This window comes from Amphiura filiformis, chromosome 18, assembly GCF_039555335.1.
Source record: "Amphiura filiformis chromosome 18, Afil_fr2py, whole genome shotgun sequence".
NCBI classification, from domain to species: domain Eukaryota; kingdom Metazoa; phylum Echinodermata; class Ophiuroidea; order Amphilepidida; family Amphiuridae; genus Amphiura; species Amphiura filiformis.
In genome coordinates this window covers 13,162,606-13,182,034 of record NC_092645.1, presented here as the reverse complement: position 1 = coordinate 13,182,034, position 19,429 = coordinate 13,162,606, and the positions used below count along the sequence as shown (strand labels likewise).

At 39.2% G+C, this 19,429-nt stretch overlaps 3 protein-coding genes across 3 annotated transcripts; 2 read left to right on the top strand and 1 right to left on the bottom strand.

Moving 5' to 3' along the window:
- Window positions 1-5,369: 5,369 nt before the first annotated feature.
- On the bottom strand, window positions 5,370-12,156 carry LOC140139882 (uncharacterized). The gene is made up of 3 exons (XM_072161644.1): window positions 12,015-12,156; window positions 10,297-10,443; window positions 5,370-9,887 (listed from the first exon to the last, which is right to left on the bottom strand). The coding sequence occupies exons 1-3, from the start codon at window positions 12,123-12,125 to the stop codon at window positions 5,490-5,492; spliced, it is 4,656 nt and encodes a 1,551-aa protein (XP_072017745.1). The 5' UTR covers window positions 12,126-12,156; the 3' UTR covers window positions 5,370-5,489.
- Window positions 12,157-12,622: 466 nt separating this feature from the next.
- LOC140139883 (uncharacterized) lies at window positions 12,623-14,959 on the top strand. Its single transcript, XM_072161645.1, has 2 exons — window positions 12,623-14,212; window positions 14,895-14,959. The coding sequence occupies exons 1-2, from the start codon at window positions 12,821-12,823 to the stop codon at window positions 14,901-14,903; spliced, it is 1,401 nt and encodes a 466-aa protein (XP_072017746.1). The 5' UTR covers window positions 12,623-12,820; the 3' UTR covers window positions 14,904-14,959.
- A 72-nt stretch (window positions 14,960-15,031) lies between these two features.
- On the top strand, window positions 15,032-19,339 carry LOC140139884 (uncharacterized). The gene is made up of 2 exons (XM_072161646.1): window positions 15,032-15,864; window positions 16,815-19,339. Exons 1-2 carry the CDS (start codon window positions 15,284-15,286, stop codon window positions 17,560-17,562), a joined length of 1,329 nt encoding a protein of 442 aa, XP_072017747.1. The 5' UTR covers window positions 15,032-15,283; the 3' UTR covers window positions 17,563-19,339.
- Window positions 19,340-19,429: the final 90 nt, after the last annotated feature.

Here is a 19,429-nt window from a genome sequence, read left to right as displayed (position 1 = left end):
CACATTTTGTGAAGCGCGTCTCTTATTTTGCGCGAAGAATGTAAAAGGAACGCGTTCATAATGACGGCCGTTACAAGGGGCGCAGCACTAATTCAGCGCCCCATAGGATAACGTGTGATTTCGGCCTACTTCAAGCGCCATTTCTGGCGTCCCTGCAATACTTGGCAAAATAAATTTGGTATCAAATTAAAGCTCTGTTTCTCTAGATTCCAAAACTTTTGTCGGCATATATCGATGACCATTGACTTTTTTCGCTAATTTGCGGTGCAAAAAAAGAGCTAAAAATATGCTAAACTCACCACTCACATTTCAAAATCGGGTTTTCTCTTAATCCGCCACAGAGAATTGCTTTTGAGATCAATTGTTCAGTTTTTATCTGCATGTTATCATTAAAGACACTTGTCGAATTCATATGAGCCGATATTGAGTGATTTAAAGTGAACATGTCGGTAGATATGGTCGCTGCAATCTCATATTCACTATGGACTATATTAGCCGAATTTTGTTGTTACATAAAATGCGGAGTGATTTAGTGTTGCGCCCTCTAAAACCTTCCGCACCCTACTACCACACGGTGTCTCGACCCCGCGAGTCACCGTTCCTTCAGACGTAACATTATCTACACAGTGGCGATTCTGTAGACGCGTTTATAGTGAAAATGGCATCTGCTGCAGTTATTTTGTCGAGATTACTGATGGATAATATCACGCGAATTTGGCATTTTATGAAACAAAATGCTATTTATGGAATGTTAAAAAGAAAATTAGAATAATATACGTCAAAATGTAAATTGATTGAACAAAAATCCTCCAATAAAATCAGGTAAGCAAAATATTAAGCTTATTTACCATGCTGGCCGGCACATTGACTGGTGTGTTGTTGACTTTTGTTTGAACGATTTTACCGTGATAGTGAAAATATTTATGAGGTATAGTAAAACAAATACAACATGTTCCATTTCGGGAAGTATTCAAAACTACTGGTCCCTCGGTGTTGGATGATTTGACTACTTCCCTCCGCTGACGCGTCGGGAAGTAGTCAAATCATCCAACACCTCGGGACCAGTAGTTTTGACTACTTCCCCTCAAAACATGTTGTATTTGTATAATATAAGCCTACGTAGGCCTATACTTTACCCCGGGACTTTACCTTTACTGTCACTATTATAATTATATAAACTTTTTCATAACCATTTTATACTAGTATTTGGATGTAATAAATATCAGTATAATTTCGAGTTCAACTGAATGCTTTCATCATGATTAATATAAACATGTTTTATTTATCAAAAATCGACTATGGCATAGTCTAGGACCTACGTAAAATTTACATAAAATTTTTACCATCAATAGAGTGTTAATTTTGACTAAAGTCAGAAAATATTTTGGCGTATATAAAATTGAAATAAAATTCTCTGCCTTGATTTATTTGTTTTGTTTATGTATTTATTTAACAATTACCGGTAATTGATTATTTGCTTATTTATGTGTTTATTTATCAATCAATGAATTCTTTTATTTATTAATTGATCAATTAATGATTTATTTTATTTATATTTATTTCTTTATTTAATCGTTTTCATTTAATAAATTAATTGATAACAACTGTTTGCTTATTTATGCATTTATTTAATTATTTTATCTATTTATTTCTTTATTAATTTATTAATTTACTTAATTTATAGGCCATAGGCCTATATTTATGTATCTATTTATTTATTTATTTGTTTATTTATTTGTTTGTTTATGTATTTATTTATTATCGAACGCTCCTGATCAGCTTTCAAGCCGCTGCCGGGACTGACCGCTGCGGTGATCAGTACGAAGTATCAGCCAACATAAAGGCGTCTTAGTCGTAGTCGTCTACACAGCCTGTTTCTAGACGTGCATTATGTTTGGCCATATTGTGATTGGCATTGATGTTGATGGCTGCGACGTAGATTACCCAGGAAGCAGAATCTTGGACAAGTTCTAGTATCCAGTTACTACCACACGGAATACAGCAAATCTATTTATAACTCGACCGAGATTCTGCTTTTTGAAAAATTTAAAAAAGAAAAAGGGGAAATTAAAAAAAAGGGGAAATTAAAAAAAGGGGAAATTAAAAAAAAAAGGGAAATTAAAAAAAAAAGGGGAAAAAAAAAAGGAAATAAAAAAAGGGAAATTAAAAAGGAAATTAGCGGAGATGGTACACCGTACTATTGTGATATAAAATTGGATCGATTGAGCCCATATTTATTGGTCGAGCTATGAGTTTTAAAATAATATTTTAAAACTCATAGCGAGACCAATAAATATTGGGCGTAAAGCATAAAATTTTATTATTATGTGTTGGATCCAATATTATCACAACTTGGATCCATCAAAACATAATAATGGGTAAACATGGTCACACTTCAAACAAATTTTCGAACGTTTTCTCCTGGTAGTGGCGGCGCCACGGGGATGCTTGGGTGGGAATGCCCTCCAGTCAGAACTCTTGGCCCCCTGTTGCCCCCCCCCCCAGTAAAAACCCAAAATTACGAAAATGTCCATGGACCCTTCCTAGATTAGCTTCTTTGGAATCTCCCACCCGGAAACCCAGAAGATGACTGGTAATAAAACACACGTTTGGTTTATCAATATCGTGTTATTATTTTTTTTTATTGTTATACACATTCAGTTGCATGCAAAAATGCATTTCATAAAGATATTATTAATATGTCATACAAACCTTAAAAATTTTGTTTACCTTAAAATTAATATTTTGTTCACTGCTTTTAACATCATTAGCCTTTTGAAGTGCTTCTCCCTCGGGCAAAAGATTACCCAAATCAAAGTACGCCCTCTCCTTCTGTGCCCGCTATAATTCAAAAAGGATTTTTGAAGTAAGGCGCATGCACAAAATTAGAGGGCGTACTTATCGTGATCGACCTGTCAGGGCGACATGCAACCCGTTGGCAAAAGCTTTGTTTCCACTGGTTCTGTTAACAACGCGTTACAATGCGATTCGTAATAAACCTTTGAGGATCTCAGAAGCCAATTTATTATTAATGGCGGTTTGTTTTATATAGACACAATTCGTATACGAACTATTTACAAAACTCATACAAATATTAAACAATATTCAATGCTTCGACTATATTTATAAATACGCCGCGTGACCACCACGCGCAGCCATAACACCTTGTAGACAGTAAGTCTCGAAGTGACCTTCTACATAGCGGGTGGTCTTCCTGCACATTTGAATGCAAAGGCGGTAAACATCACGAGACTACTGTGCAGCAAAAGTGTCTATTTTGTTTAACTTTGTGATTATATTGTAAACGTTTCCATTGATGAATATTTTTTCTGTCGGCAAATACTTTTAAAATGTTGTTTTTGATAACATATTACAAATTCGGACCCCCCCCCCACACATGTGTAATAATTTTGCTATTCAATAATACTTAAATCTGATGATATTCATCTAAAGAGTTCCTATCCTTTTCATGAAGATTTGGTCACGCTTGCTGGTCTTGATATGTCGTGCCCTTGGGTCACGTGCGTATTTATAAATACGTATTTATAATATAGTCGAAGGTAGCTGATATTGATCGGAAATTGACCTCCTTAATATTGTGGAATCAGTCAGTTTCCATAGTAGGCCTACATTCAGTATTGTCTCCAATAATTGACGTACTTTAACTTACACATTGGCAATATTGGCGAGTTCATATTCCATTTTGGGCCATTCCAATTGAAATCAATTTACCATGTTTACCCCTACATAAAAGACATGACCTTAATCTTCCACACGAATTTCAAATGGGGATAGGGGCCTTTAAAATTGACACCCCATGTGGGAGAGTAAGATGATGTCTTCTATAGGGTGTGTATGAATTTCAACTGGAATGGCCAGATAATAGCCAATTGCAAGGGAGATGTGATAGGGCAGATTCGGGAGGCAGCATTCCCGCAGCAATGAGCCGCTGGTGGAACCTGCATGCAGGATGCACGACTTATGATTGGGCAAGTACATATTGTGCCGCTTTTGATGTTGCTGTTCCTGTCGATGGCACGGGTGGTCTGCTCAGCCTTTGAGGGAGGCATGGCAGCAGCCGGGGGGTCACTCCCATTGTGGCCTGTACACCATCCGCGATAATCAACTTTTGAAAAGCACCCTAAACAAGGATTTAACCCTTGGCTAAAACGACACCCTAAACAGGGATTTCATTCCTAACATGAATTTCATACCCTAAATTTCATTTCCGCGTATTTAGAAATTGCAATTTTGCTACCCTTTTTTCCAATTTTTCATGTTTTTGACACCCTAAAGGCGATACGCGCGTATCGTGCCTACCCACGAAAAACGACCCTTTTACGCGTTTTCATTATCGCGGATGGTGTACAGGCCACAATGGGAGTGACCCCCGAAATGGCAGCAGGCTTAGTTGTAGCTCCTGCGATATAGAGATAGGGAGGCTTAGCGATACGGTATACGATGCCGGTTATGATGACACAGGTTGGCGGTATGGCAGACATGATATGGGTGACTCATGTGGTGATGGAGTCTGTTCCTTTGGCAATCGGCATGCAGCTAATTGACGGAATACCGTTTCTGATGATAGGCCACGAGGTCTGCTCCGGGCAGGTAGCTGGAGGTTCAGCCGTTCAGGAAGCAACAGGAGCGGATGTGCCTCCTGCGCATGATAGAGATAGCTAGCCTTGGTAATATAGATGTCTCATGCCGTGGATTGAAGCGGCTGCACTTCGGTCGTAGAGGCTGCTAAGGATTAGCGAATTTTCCATCTTTTTCCGGTTCTTATGAAACGGAATATGTCTACTTGGGGCAGGTTCGGAAGGCAACATGCAGCAGCGGCTGTAGCTCCTGCGATAAGGATAGGCAGGCTTGACGCAGGTTACTCGTGAATCATGGAGTCTGCTATACTTTGTCGATTTTGTCGATTCTGCATCGAGGATATAGGCATTCTGCATCGAGGATACTAGGCAGCCTCTTCACATGCTAAGTATGGCAGTGGTGGTGCTGTTGCTCCTGCAGTAGAGATAGTCTTGATCCACCAGTCTTGTTCCGCCATGTTTACTATTTCGAGATCGGGACCGAGGGACTCAGGCTAGGTAGAGATCAGATAGGATGCTTTGCGGTATGTTGGACATTATGTGGAATATCTTGTCTCTTGCAGAGGAGGCGGAAGACTGATGGATGTTCCCGTTTCTGATAATCGGGATTTAAATGCTCGGACAGGTTCGAGGCGGCGGTGGTTGTGGCTCCTACGGTAGAGATAGGGAGGCTTGGTGCTGTTGCATGTATGCAGAAGGCTTGCAGCTGCATCATGAGGTGGTATTGGTATGAAGGTGGATTCTGTAGCACTATCTGCGTTTGTAGCTCTTCAAATTGGCTGGTGGCTTGCTTATCAGTGGAGGAAAACCAAAAGACAATGGATCCTCATGTCTAATATTACCTTGATGCAGAAACCTCATACAACTCGGGCGGGACGGTTGGCATCATATTTACCATGCATGGGAGTAAGATTTTTGTTGGGATGAACCAAGATCATCTGTTTTATAAGATAACAAGTTCCTTTTGTTTCCTCGACCTCTGTTCCTACCCCGTTTATTGCGACGTCTATTGATATGCTCGTTATTTGTAATCCTGGATGAATGCCCCATGTCATCACTCATATGTATGTCATCCTTGCTGCATCGTTCCCAACAGACTTGTTCCGTCCTCCATTCACCATGACGTCTGTCATTGATATAACCTGCAATCTCCTCTTGTTCATTCCTCCATTCACCATGACGTCTGCCATTGATATAACCCGCAATCTCCTCTTGTTCATTCCTCCATTCACCATGACGTCCGCCATTGATATAACCCGCAACCTCCTCATCTACAAATCTTTGCATCCACCTTTCCGGTAACCATGGTAACCTACAATCATGATCCCGTATTATGTCGATATTATGCTGCCACGCATCCATAAAGTTGCCCGTGGTGCGCTGTTCACGATGGTGCTGTCCATAATGAAGCTGTTCATTATCTTCTCTCTTCGGCCTTATTACAATATCCATTAAACTGCGTACTTTCTTAACTCCTTCTGACCGGACTGACTCTGGTGATCGATTATATACAGCATGTACCCCTGAATTATTCGATGGTCCATTACGTGATATTCTTTCTCTTGATTTGCCAAACGACTTCTTACCATTTTTATTTGACCTGGAAACTTTGACTTCGTCTGATTTGGCTAACGGCCTAGGTAACTTGGAAACAACTGCGTTACCAGAACTTGGTATTTCTTTATCCTTCAATGATGTAAAAGATGTTCTTTTCGGCGGTTTGTCACTTGATTTCTCCCCTTGTTCTAGCTGATCTTCCTCTGTCATATCTGTCTTTGGTAATCCATTATTTGTGGCTTCAATACAAGATACTTCTCCTGTTTCAGTTGATGGTGTCATTGGTATTCTGCAAGTAGGTTTGTCGCTTGAAATCGTTCCATTTTCTTTTGATCTGGGAAGTTTGCCTTTTTCTGACCTTGCCGAAGGACTTGTCGACTTTTTTAATCTCGTGGAAGCAGTTGCATTACTAGACATGCTGGCGCTGGATACCCTCACATCGGTCACTAATATCGGTGCTATTCGTGCTGTTGGTTTATCGCTTGACTTCTTTGCTTTTTCTTTTGACGTTTGTACTTTGACCTCTTCTGACCTAGCTGACGAGATGGCTGATTGTGGACAATCCTTTGACGGCAATGCGTTACCAAATCTGGACGCTGTTGTATACTTTAGTGATTTTAAAGGAATTTTCTCCTTCATTCCATGGACCTTCTCAGCACCCTCTGCCGGCTTTGATAATCCGTTGGATACCTCATTACCAGATCCTGATATTTTTTGAGGATATGAAGTCGCACACTTTGGAGGTATCTCTCCATTTCCTTCCTTGGTACCTGGCGTGGCTGATCTTGATAATCCTTTAGACAAGTTAGTTGCACCTGCCTTGGCAGATTTTGACACTCTCTGGACTTTTGAGCGTCTGTACGTGTCCTTTAGCGGTATCTTTTTGGGATCGCCGACATCCTTAGACCCGACTGACTTTGTCTTGGATACAGTAACTCCTGCTTTGCTGGAATCCGATGACACTTTTGGGTTTCCTGAGGTTGTACCTTTAAGGGGTGTCTTTTTGATTATAGTTTGTTTCTTTCCATCTTCTTTCATCTTGGAGACGCTCTTGACATCTTTAGACCTGACTGACGTTGTCTTGGATACAGTATCTGTTGCCTTGCTGGAATCCGATGACACTTTTGGGTTTCCTGAGGTTGTACCTATAAGGGGTGTATTTTTTATTATAGTTTGTTTCTTTCCATCTTCTTTCATCTTGGAGACGCTCTTGACATCTTTAGACCTGACTGACGTTGTCTTGGATACAGTATCTGTTGCTTTGCTGGAATCCGATGACACATTTGGGTTTCCTGAGGTTGTACCTTTTAGAGGTGTCTTTTCGATTATAGTTTGTTTCTTTCTATCTTCTTTCATCTTGGAGACGCTCTTGACATCTTTAGACCTGACTGACGTTGTCTTGGATACAGTAACTGTTGCCTTGCTGAAATCCGATGACACTTTTGGGTTTCCCGAGGTTGTACCTTTAAGAGGTGTCTTTGCTGTTATAGTTTGTTTCTTTCCATCTTCTTTCATCTTGGAGACGCTCTTGACATCTTTAGACTTGACTGACGTTGTATTGGATACAGTAACTTTTGCCTTGCTGGAATCCGATGACACTTTGAGATTTCCTGAGGTTGTACCTTTAAGTAGAGGTGTTATTTTGATTTGACTTTGTTTCTTTCCTTTTTCTTTCATCCCAGAAGCTAACGTGATTTTGTCTGACCTTCTCAACTGTGGTAATGATTTGGATCCAGCTGTATTACTAGATCCTGTCACTCTTCGGGGTGTGTAAGCATTCTGTACATGGGTTATTTCAGTGTCATTTGAAGATTTTTTTCCATCGTTTGCACAGGATGATGACATTGGCTTATCACCCTCAACCGGAACCTTCGAGATGGGAACTTCCATGGTATTTAAATCAGTAATGGAACCCTCATCCACACCACCATCCGCATCATGACCAGCTACAGCAAGATCGTTTACTTTTCTCTTGGAACATGTAGAATAAACAAATTCGAGACTGGATTGCTTCCTAGCTTTTTCACCCTTCGCGGTTTCATTCTCTATGTCGCTGGTCCTTTTTCTACCCCTCTTGTGAGTATTGGTTAATGTCGTGCATTTATCTTGTGAAATAGAATTCTCTAGGGCTTCAAGTGCAAAGGCATTGAGCAATGTTTGCTTCAACATCTTGCTAGCTTCTGCTTTACGGTGATCTTTAACCCTGGTGACCTCCTGGGTCGTTCCAAGACAAACGTATTGGTCTCCTGCGTCAGACGTTTTTCTACGCTTTGAAACGTTTTGTAGACTCGAATCAGAGGATTGATTGTTTGATTGAGGATATTTAATAAACACTGAGGTTTCTTGCAACTCGCGATCAGATGATTGCTTGCTTGATTTAGGACTTCCTAGATTCTGTAGCTTCAGACCAGATGACTTATTGCTAGATTCATGCGACTTTTTACGCGCTGAGGTGTTTTGTCGCTTCATATCAGATTTAGGCGGTTTCCTGCGCACTGAGGTGTTTTGTAGACGCATTGTATACGAAGAACCATCTTCGTCCTCACTTTCAGCTTCGTTCACCTGATTGCGTCTTGTTTCTGCTAGGTGACGCCTCTTTACAGACTTTGGGGCGGGAGCGGACATAGTTTTACGCCTCTTTAAAGACTCTTGGGCGGGGGAGGATATGTTTTTCAGTTTTGCACTGTTCGCATATTTGGTCTGGGGACTTGGAATTTGGAGTCCAATTTTATGCGATCGGGTGCTTTGTACATTTGGAGGGTTTGTGCTGATGTTTGGGACTACTTTGATAGACCTCGGACAATCAGACTCTACCTCAGAATCAAACTCTTCCTCAGAGTCAGACTCTTCTTCAGACGGTGTTAAATCACTGCAAGAGGTCGTGTCTGAATTATAAATGCAAGCAGATTCGTTTTCACTGAAATTTTCATATGTTGGAGAGTTAGTGCTATGGTAACCGTTACTGGTAGGCGATTTACCATGCTCATTCGTTTCTTCATCGTTGTTACATGCCTCCTCTGGGTCCAACTGGTTTTGCCATGTAAAGCTGCAATACCCATGACCAGATATGTCATGTATGTCAGGTGCGCCTATTGTGTCTGCATCATCACCTTCACATTCATCATCACTCAAGTCTCCCACGTCAATGAAATCTGACGGACCATTCTCATCATCGCTATCCTCATCGTAACTATCATCAGGAGCATTGCTAATGCCCTTTTCATCTTCATATGTGGAATCATCAAAAACATTGGGCGTGTTCCTTTTGACATGTTTCAAACTAGAAACACTATTTGTTTCACGAGCTACATTATGAACACATGGATTTATGTCTAGTTCGGAATTGCTGTCATTATCGGAAACCTCAAGATCTCTTCTGACACGTTCCACATTAGAAACACTGACACGTTCCACATTAGAAACACCGACACGTTCCGCATTAGAAACACTGACACGTTCCACATTAGAAACGCTTCTATTGGTGTTCAAGTTAGAATTAGATGCGCTTGCACTGTGCTCACGACATGAGCGATCTTCACTTCTGATGCATAACCTGGGATTTGAATGAACTGACTGTAACCATGGTAAGCACATTTTCGGCGTAGTTGCTGAATTCGTCTCCTGTCTCGATGGAACGGACTCATCTCTTTCGAAGCAGATGACAGCATGTGGAACACAATGCCTGGGGATCTTCACAGGAACACAACCTTCGCCATACTCGTACAGAAAGATCTGGAAGACAGAAATCAAAATACAGAGAGGTCACATGATTGTATAGATTTGCCTATTTCTAATCCAACAGTACTCACTGTGGACGTTTCGAAGTCTGGCAGACTCCTTTCTCAACACTATTGTTGTTGGGACGATCTTCTGTTTACCGCAGATGATCCTGGTTGCTCAGCAACGCGGTTACCAGTTCGTTTTGCAAGAAGATCGTCAAATGCGTGACTTAGATTTTATTGCCCCTCGTCTCTGTTCATGATGTGTTCTTATTTCCTGATCTATATTGGTTCCTTTATCCAACGATCCCGCTATTCAGAATTTGACAGATTTTCTGAATAATAGGCCTTCTTCTGAGTAACGGGTCTTCTGAGTGACGGTTGCCCCCCCCCCGTGGAAATATCCAAAGAAAATAGCATACCTGTGATTGCCTGATGTGTCCCAGTAGGTTATCTTTGGCCGGGTATCTTTGTTTTAGTACATGGCACTCGTAATTTAATGCAGGCTCATACAGTTGACCATCTGCCATCGTGTGTCTTGGAAGAATTTTACACCGACCTTTTATTATCTGTGGATTTAAAGCATACACTTTTAAGTTAACTTGCTGGTATAACCAGGTTGTATCAATTTGATCAAAATGAATGGAACTCGTCAGTTTTCAGTATTATGCATGTATACACATTAATGCAGCATAGTTAAAGAATATCGATATCATGTTAAATAGGAAGCCCCACCAGAACAGTTCTTCTGACTGGGTTAACCAAAACTGCATGGTTATCAAATTAATCAGTGACAAGGTAAACTCTGAACTTGAGAGGTGTTATTGATGCAATAATATTAAACATCAATCAGCGCCTGTCAAATCCAGAGATAACCTTGTCACTGATTGCTAAGGCACCAGAAACAAATAGGTTCGATCTTTGGATCGACCGTCGATGCTGCTTCGATGCTTGTTATTAATGAACTATCAACTAATTAAGCAGAATTAACGCTTAATTTATATTGGTCAATATCCCTACAGGCACAAATTACTATTTTATCACAATTAACAATAGTAAATTAATTGATTTCATAAATAATAAGGATCGACCAAGCATCGATGGTCGATCGAAAGATCGAACCAATTTGTTTCTATTGCCTAACAAGACAGGTTTGGTTCACCCCAGAAGAACTGCTCTGGCGGGGCTTCCTCTTTAAGCCCAAGGAAATACTATCAACTGTATAGTAATATCCAGTGGATCCCCCGCATTTTAAAGCGAGGTTTTCGTATAAAACTGGTGGAGTTGGAAATCAATATCTCTCGTTTGATAGCGCATCATAGGACAGAAGGCAAATTGATCTTGATGAGAAATCGGAACATAGAAACATTTAAACATTATACAAACTAGCGCACGAGATCTCGTTATTCTTAATATCGATAAACAGGGGAAAGAAGAATTACGCCCCGCACACTAGCACAATTAAACATGAATTTACATGCATTGGCAGCCGGGATTGGCAGATATACCAGGGTAAAAACTCAGGACATACCTGTCCTTACGATGACTTGAACCTCCGCACAGGCACGAGGTTCAAGACCCGCCACGGGCAGGTATATGTCCGGAGTTTTTACTCGTCTGCCTATTATGCATGTCATGTTTTTCATGTTTAATTGTGCTAGTGCGCAATGCGTAATTCTTCTTTCCCCTGTTTAAAAGAGAATGTCTTGAAACAAATAATTCATCAGGATCGTTCGTAGTTCATTAACGTAGGAAAGGTTCTTTTTCAGATCCAAATAATCTGGTACTACACTCAGAAATATTTCAATTCCTTTCAGGATGTTTGATGAAACGGCAACACTGTTTGGTCTGTTTGGATCAGAAGCAGGGGGCGCAACACCATGAATAAAGACGAGGGGGCTTACAAAATAGACAAGATCTACGATCAACTCATCAACAAACGGCAAGTTTGGAAACATCATCAAGATCAAACAGTGTTGCCGTTTTATCAAACATCTAGAAACACCACAACAGAGCGATCAAGATTCCTGATAGGAATTGAAATATTTCTGAGTGAGTAGGCCTACCAGATTATTTGGATCTGAAAAAGAACCTATCCTACTTTAACTAAAAGAGAATGGTTGAGACGCATTGGACATACCTTGTATATAATCAAGCTGGGATTCCTGTAACGCTGTTTTCTCGCCCATTCCAGAAGCAAATCGGCATGTAAGAACAAATTCACTCCCTTGTCTACATCACCAAGAGGCATGTCGCAGAATTCGTGATTCTTGAAGCTTAAGGTGCTGTTATGACGCTATTTGCTTTCCATAGCTAATTTAAATATATATCGCTCCGCGGCTCCGTCTCCTCAATTACCCCGGCCTATTATTCGGGGCAGTTGTCAGCCAGCCATAGCCGGAGGATGAACTAAGAATATTTCGCTCATCTATTATATTATTGTGATCACTTTGTTGATGAGAAATTAAAGTTTATTTGTGAAGTTATATTTTGCTCTCCGTTTGTTTCTGTTGAGTCTTTCCCCGTCTAAGATGGAAGATCTACTAGCCATGTATTTGGTTTAATTTCTAGTAATCAGATAACTGGTTAGTGGATCTTCACATCAATTCTGAGTCATAATAAATGGTGCAGAATCCAATCTTTTCCGGTACCAAGCAAGCTGTGACTGGCTGTCAGCTGCCCCTGGTGGGAAAAACCAACCCCCAGGTAAGTTAATTTGGTATTATTATTTATAGCAATATTGGATTGATTCATTGTATATATATTATGTGATATTTTTGATAGATTAAGTGAAATACGCTTCTCGTGATTTCCCGCCAAAGTTGTTTTATGGCGCGAAGAATTTTGTTGCGTGTTTTCTGTTTTCGGCCATTTTGTGAATAATATTGCAGCGTGATATTATTGTATTGATACAATGTATATTAATGGCGAAAAGTAAATGTGATTATGGCTCCTATAGGCATACAAGTTGCCCTAGGCATGCACCGAGGCATACCAATTGCTGACTCAGAGCAGCCAGAGAAGGTAATCCATAGTACAGAATATAATGATCTTCTCCGACTCAGTCATGAAATAGTGAAATTAGTGGATACAAGTAGTAGGGCAATAGTGAATACAGTGAGAGTAGTACACGAAAACGTAGGACGTACAAACAATTGTTTTGGCGAGGTCAATGAAAGGATATTGTCCAATGAGAGGTACATTGAATCTATTGAACAAAATGTAAATGATCGATGTCATGCACCTGTAAACAGTAATAGCTGTATTGATCAGAGTCCGTATACGTGTAGAGAGGTTAATGACCGTAATATGAAATGTTACAGATGTAATACACTGGGTCATAGCTACAGACAGTGTCCTGAAAAGGAAGATGTGTATAATCGGGGTCGTAGTAACTGTTGTTATCCAACTGATGAACAGGTAAAACATGCACAAACTGTACAGAAATTTGTTTCAAATAGTTGTAATGTAAACAGTGTGACTGACCAAACGCGTCAAAAGAGCAGTAATTCTCCGTGTAATTCAGCCCAAGTTCCGCGCAATGGAAAATTTGATTCAAATTTTGCCGCGTCTGAATGCGATAGTGATAACGTTGAAACAGATTTTGATGAAGAAGTTTATATTTCTGTCACTATTGGTAGCCAAAACATTGACTGTTTAATTGACACTGGCTGTACAATGAATCTAATCGATCATGAGTACTGGCATTCTTTGGAATTGTCACACCAAATTGCAGTGTCAAGACCGCGATTAACAAAAGCCCGTACCGCAAACAAATCTGTGTTGCAAATCAGTGGTTTTGTTGTTGTTCCGTTGTTTATTGAAGGTTCAAAATTTCTCGTGCCAATGTATATTGCTCGAAATCTTAGTCAGGAAATCATGTTGGGAAAAAGATTCCTAAAACAGCATAAGGCCAGATTAGATTTTAACACACAGAAATTGCGATTGTTTAAGAAAAGTAATTTGCGTGTAATTGAAAGGCAAGAAATTCCGCCTCATTCACAATCAGTGGTGCGTGCGAGGTTATCGAATAATCTTCCAAAAGGCACAATAGGATTATGTCAGGGAGGACGGAGAGTCACTGCTTTAGGAGTATTGATTGCCAATACAGTATCAAGTGTTCAACCTATTGCTAACAAATCTAGTTGTAGTACTCAATTACTTGTGTTAAACACTAGCAATGAACCAATTGTGTTGTATCCTAGAACAAAACTTGGTACATTTACACTTGTAAATAACAGTGAAATCATTCATTTTACCGATATAGATGACTCTGTAGTAGATGAAGTACCTGTATCATCAGTCCATGTAAAGGCACAGAATTCGCCAGATCCTAAGGTACGTGAAGTTCTTTCTCAGGTCAATTTCAATGATTCTCATTTAACTGAAACCGATTCTGATATGTTATCTGATCTTATATCTGAGTATGTAGACGTTTTTCAAACCAAAGATAGTCCTAGAGGAAGATATACGAAAATTGAGCATGTCATAAGAACTGGTAATCATCCGCCAATCAAATGTCGTCCTTATAGACAACCTCCTCATGTGCAAGCAGAAATACGTAAACAAGTCAATCAGATGTTAGAAGATGGTTTAATCAGAGAATCCACCAGTAGTTGGAGTTTTCCTGTTGTAATGATTCCTAAACCTGATGGTACACTAAGATTCTGTTGTGATATGAGATTATGTAACCAAATTGTGGAAAAGAATAATTTTCCTCTACCTCACATAGATGATGCGTTAGATAGCTTAGGCGCAGGAACACCAAATTATTTTTCCACACTAGATTTAGCGTCAGGTTATTACCAAATTGGACTTGAAGAAAGCTCAAAACAAAAGAGTGCTTTCATTACACAAGATGGTTTGTATGAGTTTAATGTAATGCCAATGGGGTGTACAAATTCTCCAGCCACGTTTCAAAGAGTTATGCAAGAAGTGTTCAGAGGTTTAAATTGGAAATTTGTATTAATATATCTTGATGATGTAATAGTGTTTTCCAATTCTTTTAATGAACATGTAGATCATTTGAGACAAGTATTTCAGAGGTTGAGAGAAGCCAATTTGAAGCTCAAGCCTAAAAAGTGTACTTTTTGCTCAAGAACAGGTACGTTATTTAGGACACATTGTAAGTAAAGATGGGATAGCTACTGATCCAGAGAAACCAAAGTAGTCCAAGAGTATCCAGTTCCAACGAAGGTATCGGAAGTAAGATCATTTCTAGGTTTTGTAGGCTATTACAGGAAGTACATTAGAGATTACAGTAAAATAGCCGCACCTTTAACATATCTCACTCGTAAAGATGTTCAATTTATTTGGTCAAAAGAGTGTGCAGAAGCGTTTGAAATCCTGAAACAAAAGCTAGTAGAACCTCCAATTCTTGCCTACCCTCGTTTTGATGGTACTCAATTTATGTTGCAAACTGACGCCAGTATAAGAGGTCTTGGTTTCATTTTAGCACAGGTACAAGATGGTGAAGAGAAGGTAATTTGTTATGGAGGTAGAGCTTTGCATGATTCCGAAAAGACGTATACAACTACTGAACTTGAAGCTTTGGCTGTGGTTGAAGGGATTAAGAAATATTCCCCATACCTTCAACATACTGTAAAGTTCATAATTCAGACTGATCACTGTGCATTGAAATGGTTGTTTGGTCAAAAGCGTACAACAGGTCGCCTCGCAAGATGGGTACTGAAGTTACAATCATATACTTATGAAGTAGTCCATAAAAGAGGATGTAAGAATGGTAATGCAGATGCACTAAGTAGAATACCAACTCAAGTGTCAGAATCTTGTAATTCATGTAACTCATATCATGTTGACTCCCCTACTTCCTCAGCAACAGATTCAAACTGGACAGAATGTGGCTTGGAGACAATGACTGATGATGTTATCAATGATTCTCCTACGTCAGAGACAAAGCCAGATCCAGAAGTGAATACTGTTCGAAATCTGAGATTTCAGAGGAATAGACGACTGGATGGAGACAAAAAGTATGTAGATAATAAAAAAGTTCCTTCTTTACCAACTGATGTTAATGTGGACCATTTCAAAGATGCTCAATTAGCTGATCCTTTTGCTGGTCCCATGATAAGATTTTTGGATGAAGACATATTGCCTGATAATCAAAGACAAGCACGTGATATTTTATTGCAGTCAGATCAATACTATGTCCATGAAGGTATTTTGTATCATATATGGCACACACCCGCCAAACGTCACATGCCAGAAAGAAATACTGTGCAATTTTATGTACCTGTAACCATGATTGATATCATACTTAACAACTGTCATGATAATGTTTTAGCAGCTCATTTTGGTTTTCAGAGAACATATCACAAAATCCGCCAAAGATATTTCTGGAAACGTATGTATAGAGATGTTGACAATTGGGTAAGATCGTGTATATCTTGTGCTCAGAGAAAACACATAGACACAAAGTTAGAGCTCCCATGATGACCATGAAGGTCCCCAGTGCATTTGAACGTGTAAGTGTGGATATCTTGGGTCCTCTACCTATTACAACCAATGGTAATCGGTATGTATTGTGTTTTACAGATCACTGTACCAGATGGCCTATCTTAGTTCCAATTAAGACTATGGATGCAGCTACTGTAGCTAGAGCATTCTTTGATCATATTATATGTCAACATGGTTGTCCGCAATATTTGCTTAGTGATCGAGGTACAAATTTCCTCAGTAAACTGGTGCTTGAAGTGTGTAGAATTATGCGTACATCAAAGTTGAATACAAGTAGTTATCATCCACAGTGTAATGCTATTCAGGAACGTTTTAACTCTGTTATCTTAGATACCTTGTCACACTATGCTAATGAGTATCAGACAAACTGGGATGAGTATATTCCAGCCATTCAATTTGCATATAGGTCTACACCAGCAGACAATTCTGTAGGATTTAGCCCTTTCTTTTTATTATATGGCAGGGAAGCAAGACTACCCCTGGATGTGACATTGATGGCTAAGAGTGAATACCCAGAGAAGACAGTGAGAGAACATATCCATCATTTGGTATCTCAATTAGAAGTGTTCCGTGCAATATCTAAGCAACATCTTGAACTTAATCAAGCTAGCATGAAAGACCGTTATGATGAACATGCAAGTGATGTACAGTTTCAGGTGGGTGATACAATTTGGTTATATATTCCAGCCACTCAACCAGGCTTGTCAAAGAAGCTCATGAAATTTTGGTCAGGACCATACTTACTCGTAGAGCAAACGGGGCCCGTGAATTTCCGTGTTCGAAATCTGACAAACAATAAGTTGATGTCAGCCCCAGTGCATGTTAATCGAATGAAGTTTGCCTATGATCGATATGCCAGACCAGAAAATCATGTCATGCCCAAAGATTTTGTGCAAAGGGATCCTCTAGAAGATGTTGTAGATGCTGATTGTCCAGATGACTCGTTTGCCCCACTTATGGCATCCCAGGAATTGGATAAGCGCATATCTTTTATACCGGGTCTACCTTTGACTCCTGTTACCACAAGTAGTGAGTATGAAGTAGAGAAGATTTTACGTGGTAGGTACAGGGACAACAAGTTTCAGTATCTTATCAAGTGGCGTGATTTCCCAAGTTCCAGAAATACTTGGGAGCCTGCTGATAATTTAAACCCAGCTGCTTTGGACTTTTTGAAAAGTAATCCTGTGAAGATATCTGGCAAAAGCAGATGAATGTGTTGCAATTAAATTTTGTAATACTAATGTTGTGCATAGAGCAGATTGTAATTTATGAATTTTTGAAAACTGTGTTTATGGAATTTTGGATGTATTCATTTTCCAAATTATGTGGAGAATAAAGCAGATTGTAATTTCAATTATGAATTTTTGAATTGAAAATTGCGTGTTTATGGAATTTTGGCTGTGTTAATTTTTCAAAATTTGAAGAATTTAAGAAAGGCAGCGTGTGTTATGTTATGATGAAATACTGTATTTCATGTTATATTATATATGGTATACGGTATTCTTATGATTATGGAATTAAGAAATATGCTAAATTAGATAGTATGTATGTGTTATACTTATACTGTGTATTTTGCTTGAGTTTATATTTCAGAGAATTCGAGTCGTGCTGAATGGATTATGGAGTTCTTCGGTCATTTTCGTGGTCAATCATCTGAACAATAGGTGCATTTGGATTTGAACTTGACACAGAAGAATTTTGTTCCAGTTGGTATGCAATATGTGTGATTCTGAAATGATTGTGAATTTTCGTCAGTACAATTTTTGTGTGATTCCAGAATAAGATTTGATTCAGAAATAAAGAAATATTATACGGGTTATTAACTGTGACCTGATACATGACATCATTTCATGCAAAGAATGTTGCAACTTTAAAACCCTTTTCCATATGGAACTTTGCATACGATTTTCATGTAAGCCCGTTGTATTCTGAATCAAATATTATCCAGCTATTTGTCTTCAGATCTGAATGTCTAAGTGCAATTTCGTCGTGTGGAATTGTTTCGTCGTGTTCGTCAAGTACTGTATCTACGGGAGGAATTGCGTCTTATTTCACAATGTTGGTGCATTGAAAACCGCAATTATATGAAGAAATTAATTCGGCTGTTATTTATATTGACATCCGTCATCAGTTATCGTCTAATTGCAAAAAGCAATTTTTATTACGTCATGTTTAAAATTTTATGGAAAACATGATCTGAATCACACCGACAAATTGAGTGTCGAGTTCATCACGCAAGTGTCAAGTTCAACGTCAAGATCAGCGTCAAGTACAGCGAATGGGTTCAAGTCGACGGCGGTGGATCTACTGGCCATGGATTCAGCGATTCAAGATTATGAACTCTAGGGTTAATTTTAAGGTGTAGTTTAAGGTGTAGAGTAAGATCTTCGCACTTTCTGAAACACATGGAACTTGACATTGTAAATGCCCAGTTTGGGGATTGTGCAAGGTCTTGGTCGATGTCTTTCAGAATTGTGTTAGTTTGTCATCCCCTTTTCCCCTTTTCCTTGTCTGCTGTACGAGCTTCAGAGTTTTAAAAGATGTTGTTTTTAAAAATAACTTTCTCCCTATCAAATCGTGTTTTGGAGTTAAATGTTTCAGATTAAAAAGAGGCAGTTAATTATTAGTCATGCTGTTACTTGATGAATGTTATGTCTGATGTTAAAGTTTGTGTTAGAAAGATATATATATATTTTAAATCATAAGTTGATCAATTCAAATTGCTATTTTAAAGTTATATTATTAAAATTAGAATTGTCAGGCGCCAATTCCAGAAAGGCAGGGCGTGTGTTATGACGCTATTTGCTTTCCATAGCTAATTTAAATATATATCGCTCCGCGGCTCCGTCTCCTCAATTACCCCGGCCTATTATTCGGGGCAGTTGTCAGCCAGCCATAGCCGGAGGATGAACTAAGAATATTTCGCTCATCTATTATATTATTGTGATCACTTTGTTGATGAGAAATTAAAGTTTATTTGTGAAGTTATATTTTGCTCTCCGTTTGTTTCTGTTGAGTCTTTCCCGTCTAAGATGGAAGATCTACTAGCCATGTATTTGGTTTAATTTCTAGTAATCA

Excerpts from the sequence above, each read along its gene's own strand:
- LOC140139883 (XM_072161645.1), top strand. The coding sequence starts at position 12,821 with ATGGCTCCTATAGGCATACAAGTTGCCCTAGGCATGCACCGAGGCATA.
- LOC140139882 (XM_072161644.1), bottom strand. The coding sequence starts at position 12,125 with ATGCCTCTTGGTGATGTAGACAAGGGAGTGAATTTGTTCTTACATGCC. Across the intron at positions 10,444-12,014 it reads CCAGCTTGATTATATACAAG|ATAATAAAAGGTCGGTGTAA; the intron begins GTATGTCCAATG and ends TTAAATCCACAG. Across the intron at positions 9,888-10,296 it reads GACACATCAGGCAATCACAG|ATCTTTCTGTACGAGTATGG; the intron begins GTATGCTATTTT and ends TCTGTCTTCCAG.
- LOC140139884 (XM_072161646.1), top strand. The coding sequence starts at position 15,284 with ATGTTGCAAACTGACGCCAGTATAAGAGGTCTTGGTTTCATTTTAGCA. Across the intron at positions 15,865-16,814 it reads CGACTGGATGGAGACAAAAA|GGAAGCAAGACTACCCCTGG; the intron begins GTATGTAGATAA and ends ATTATATGGCAG.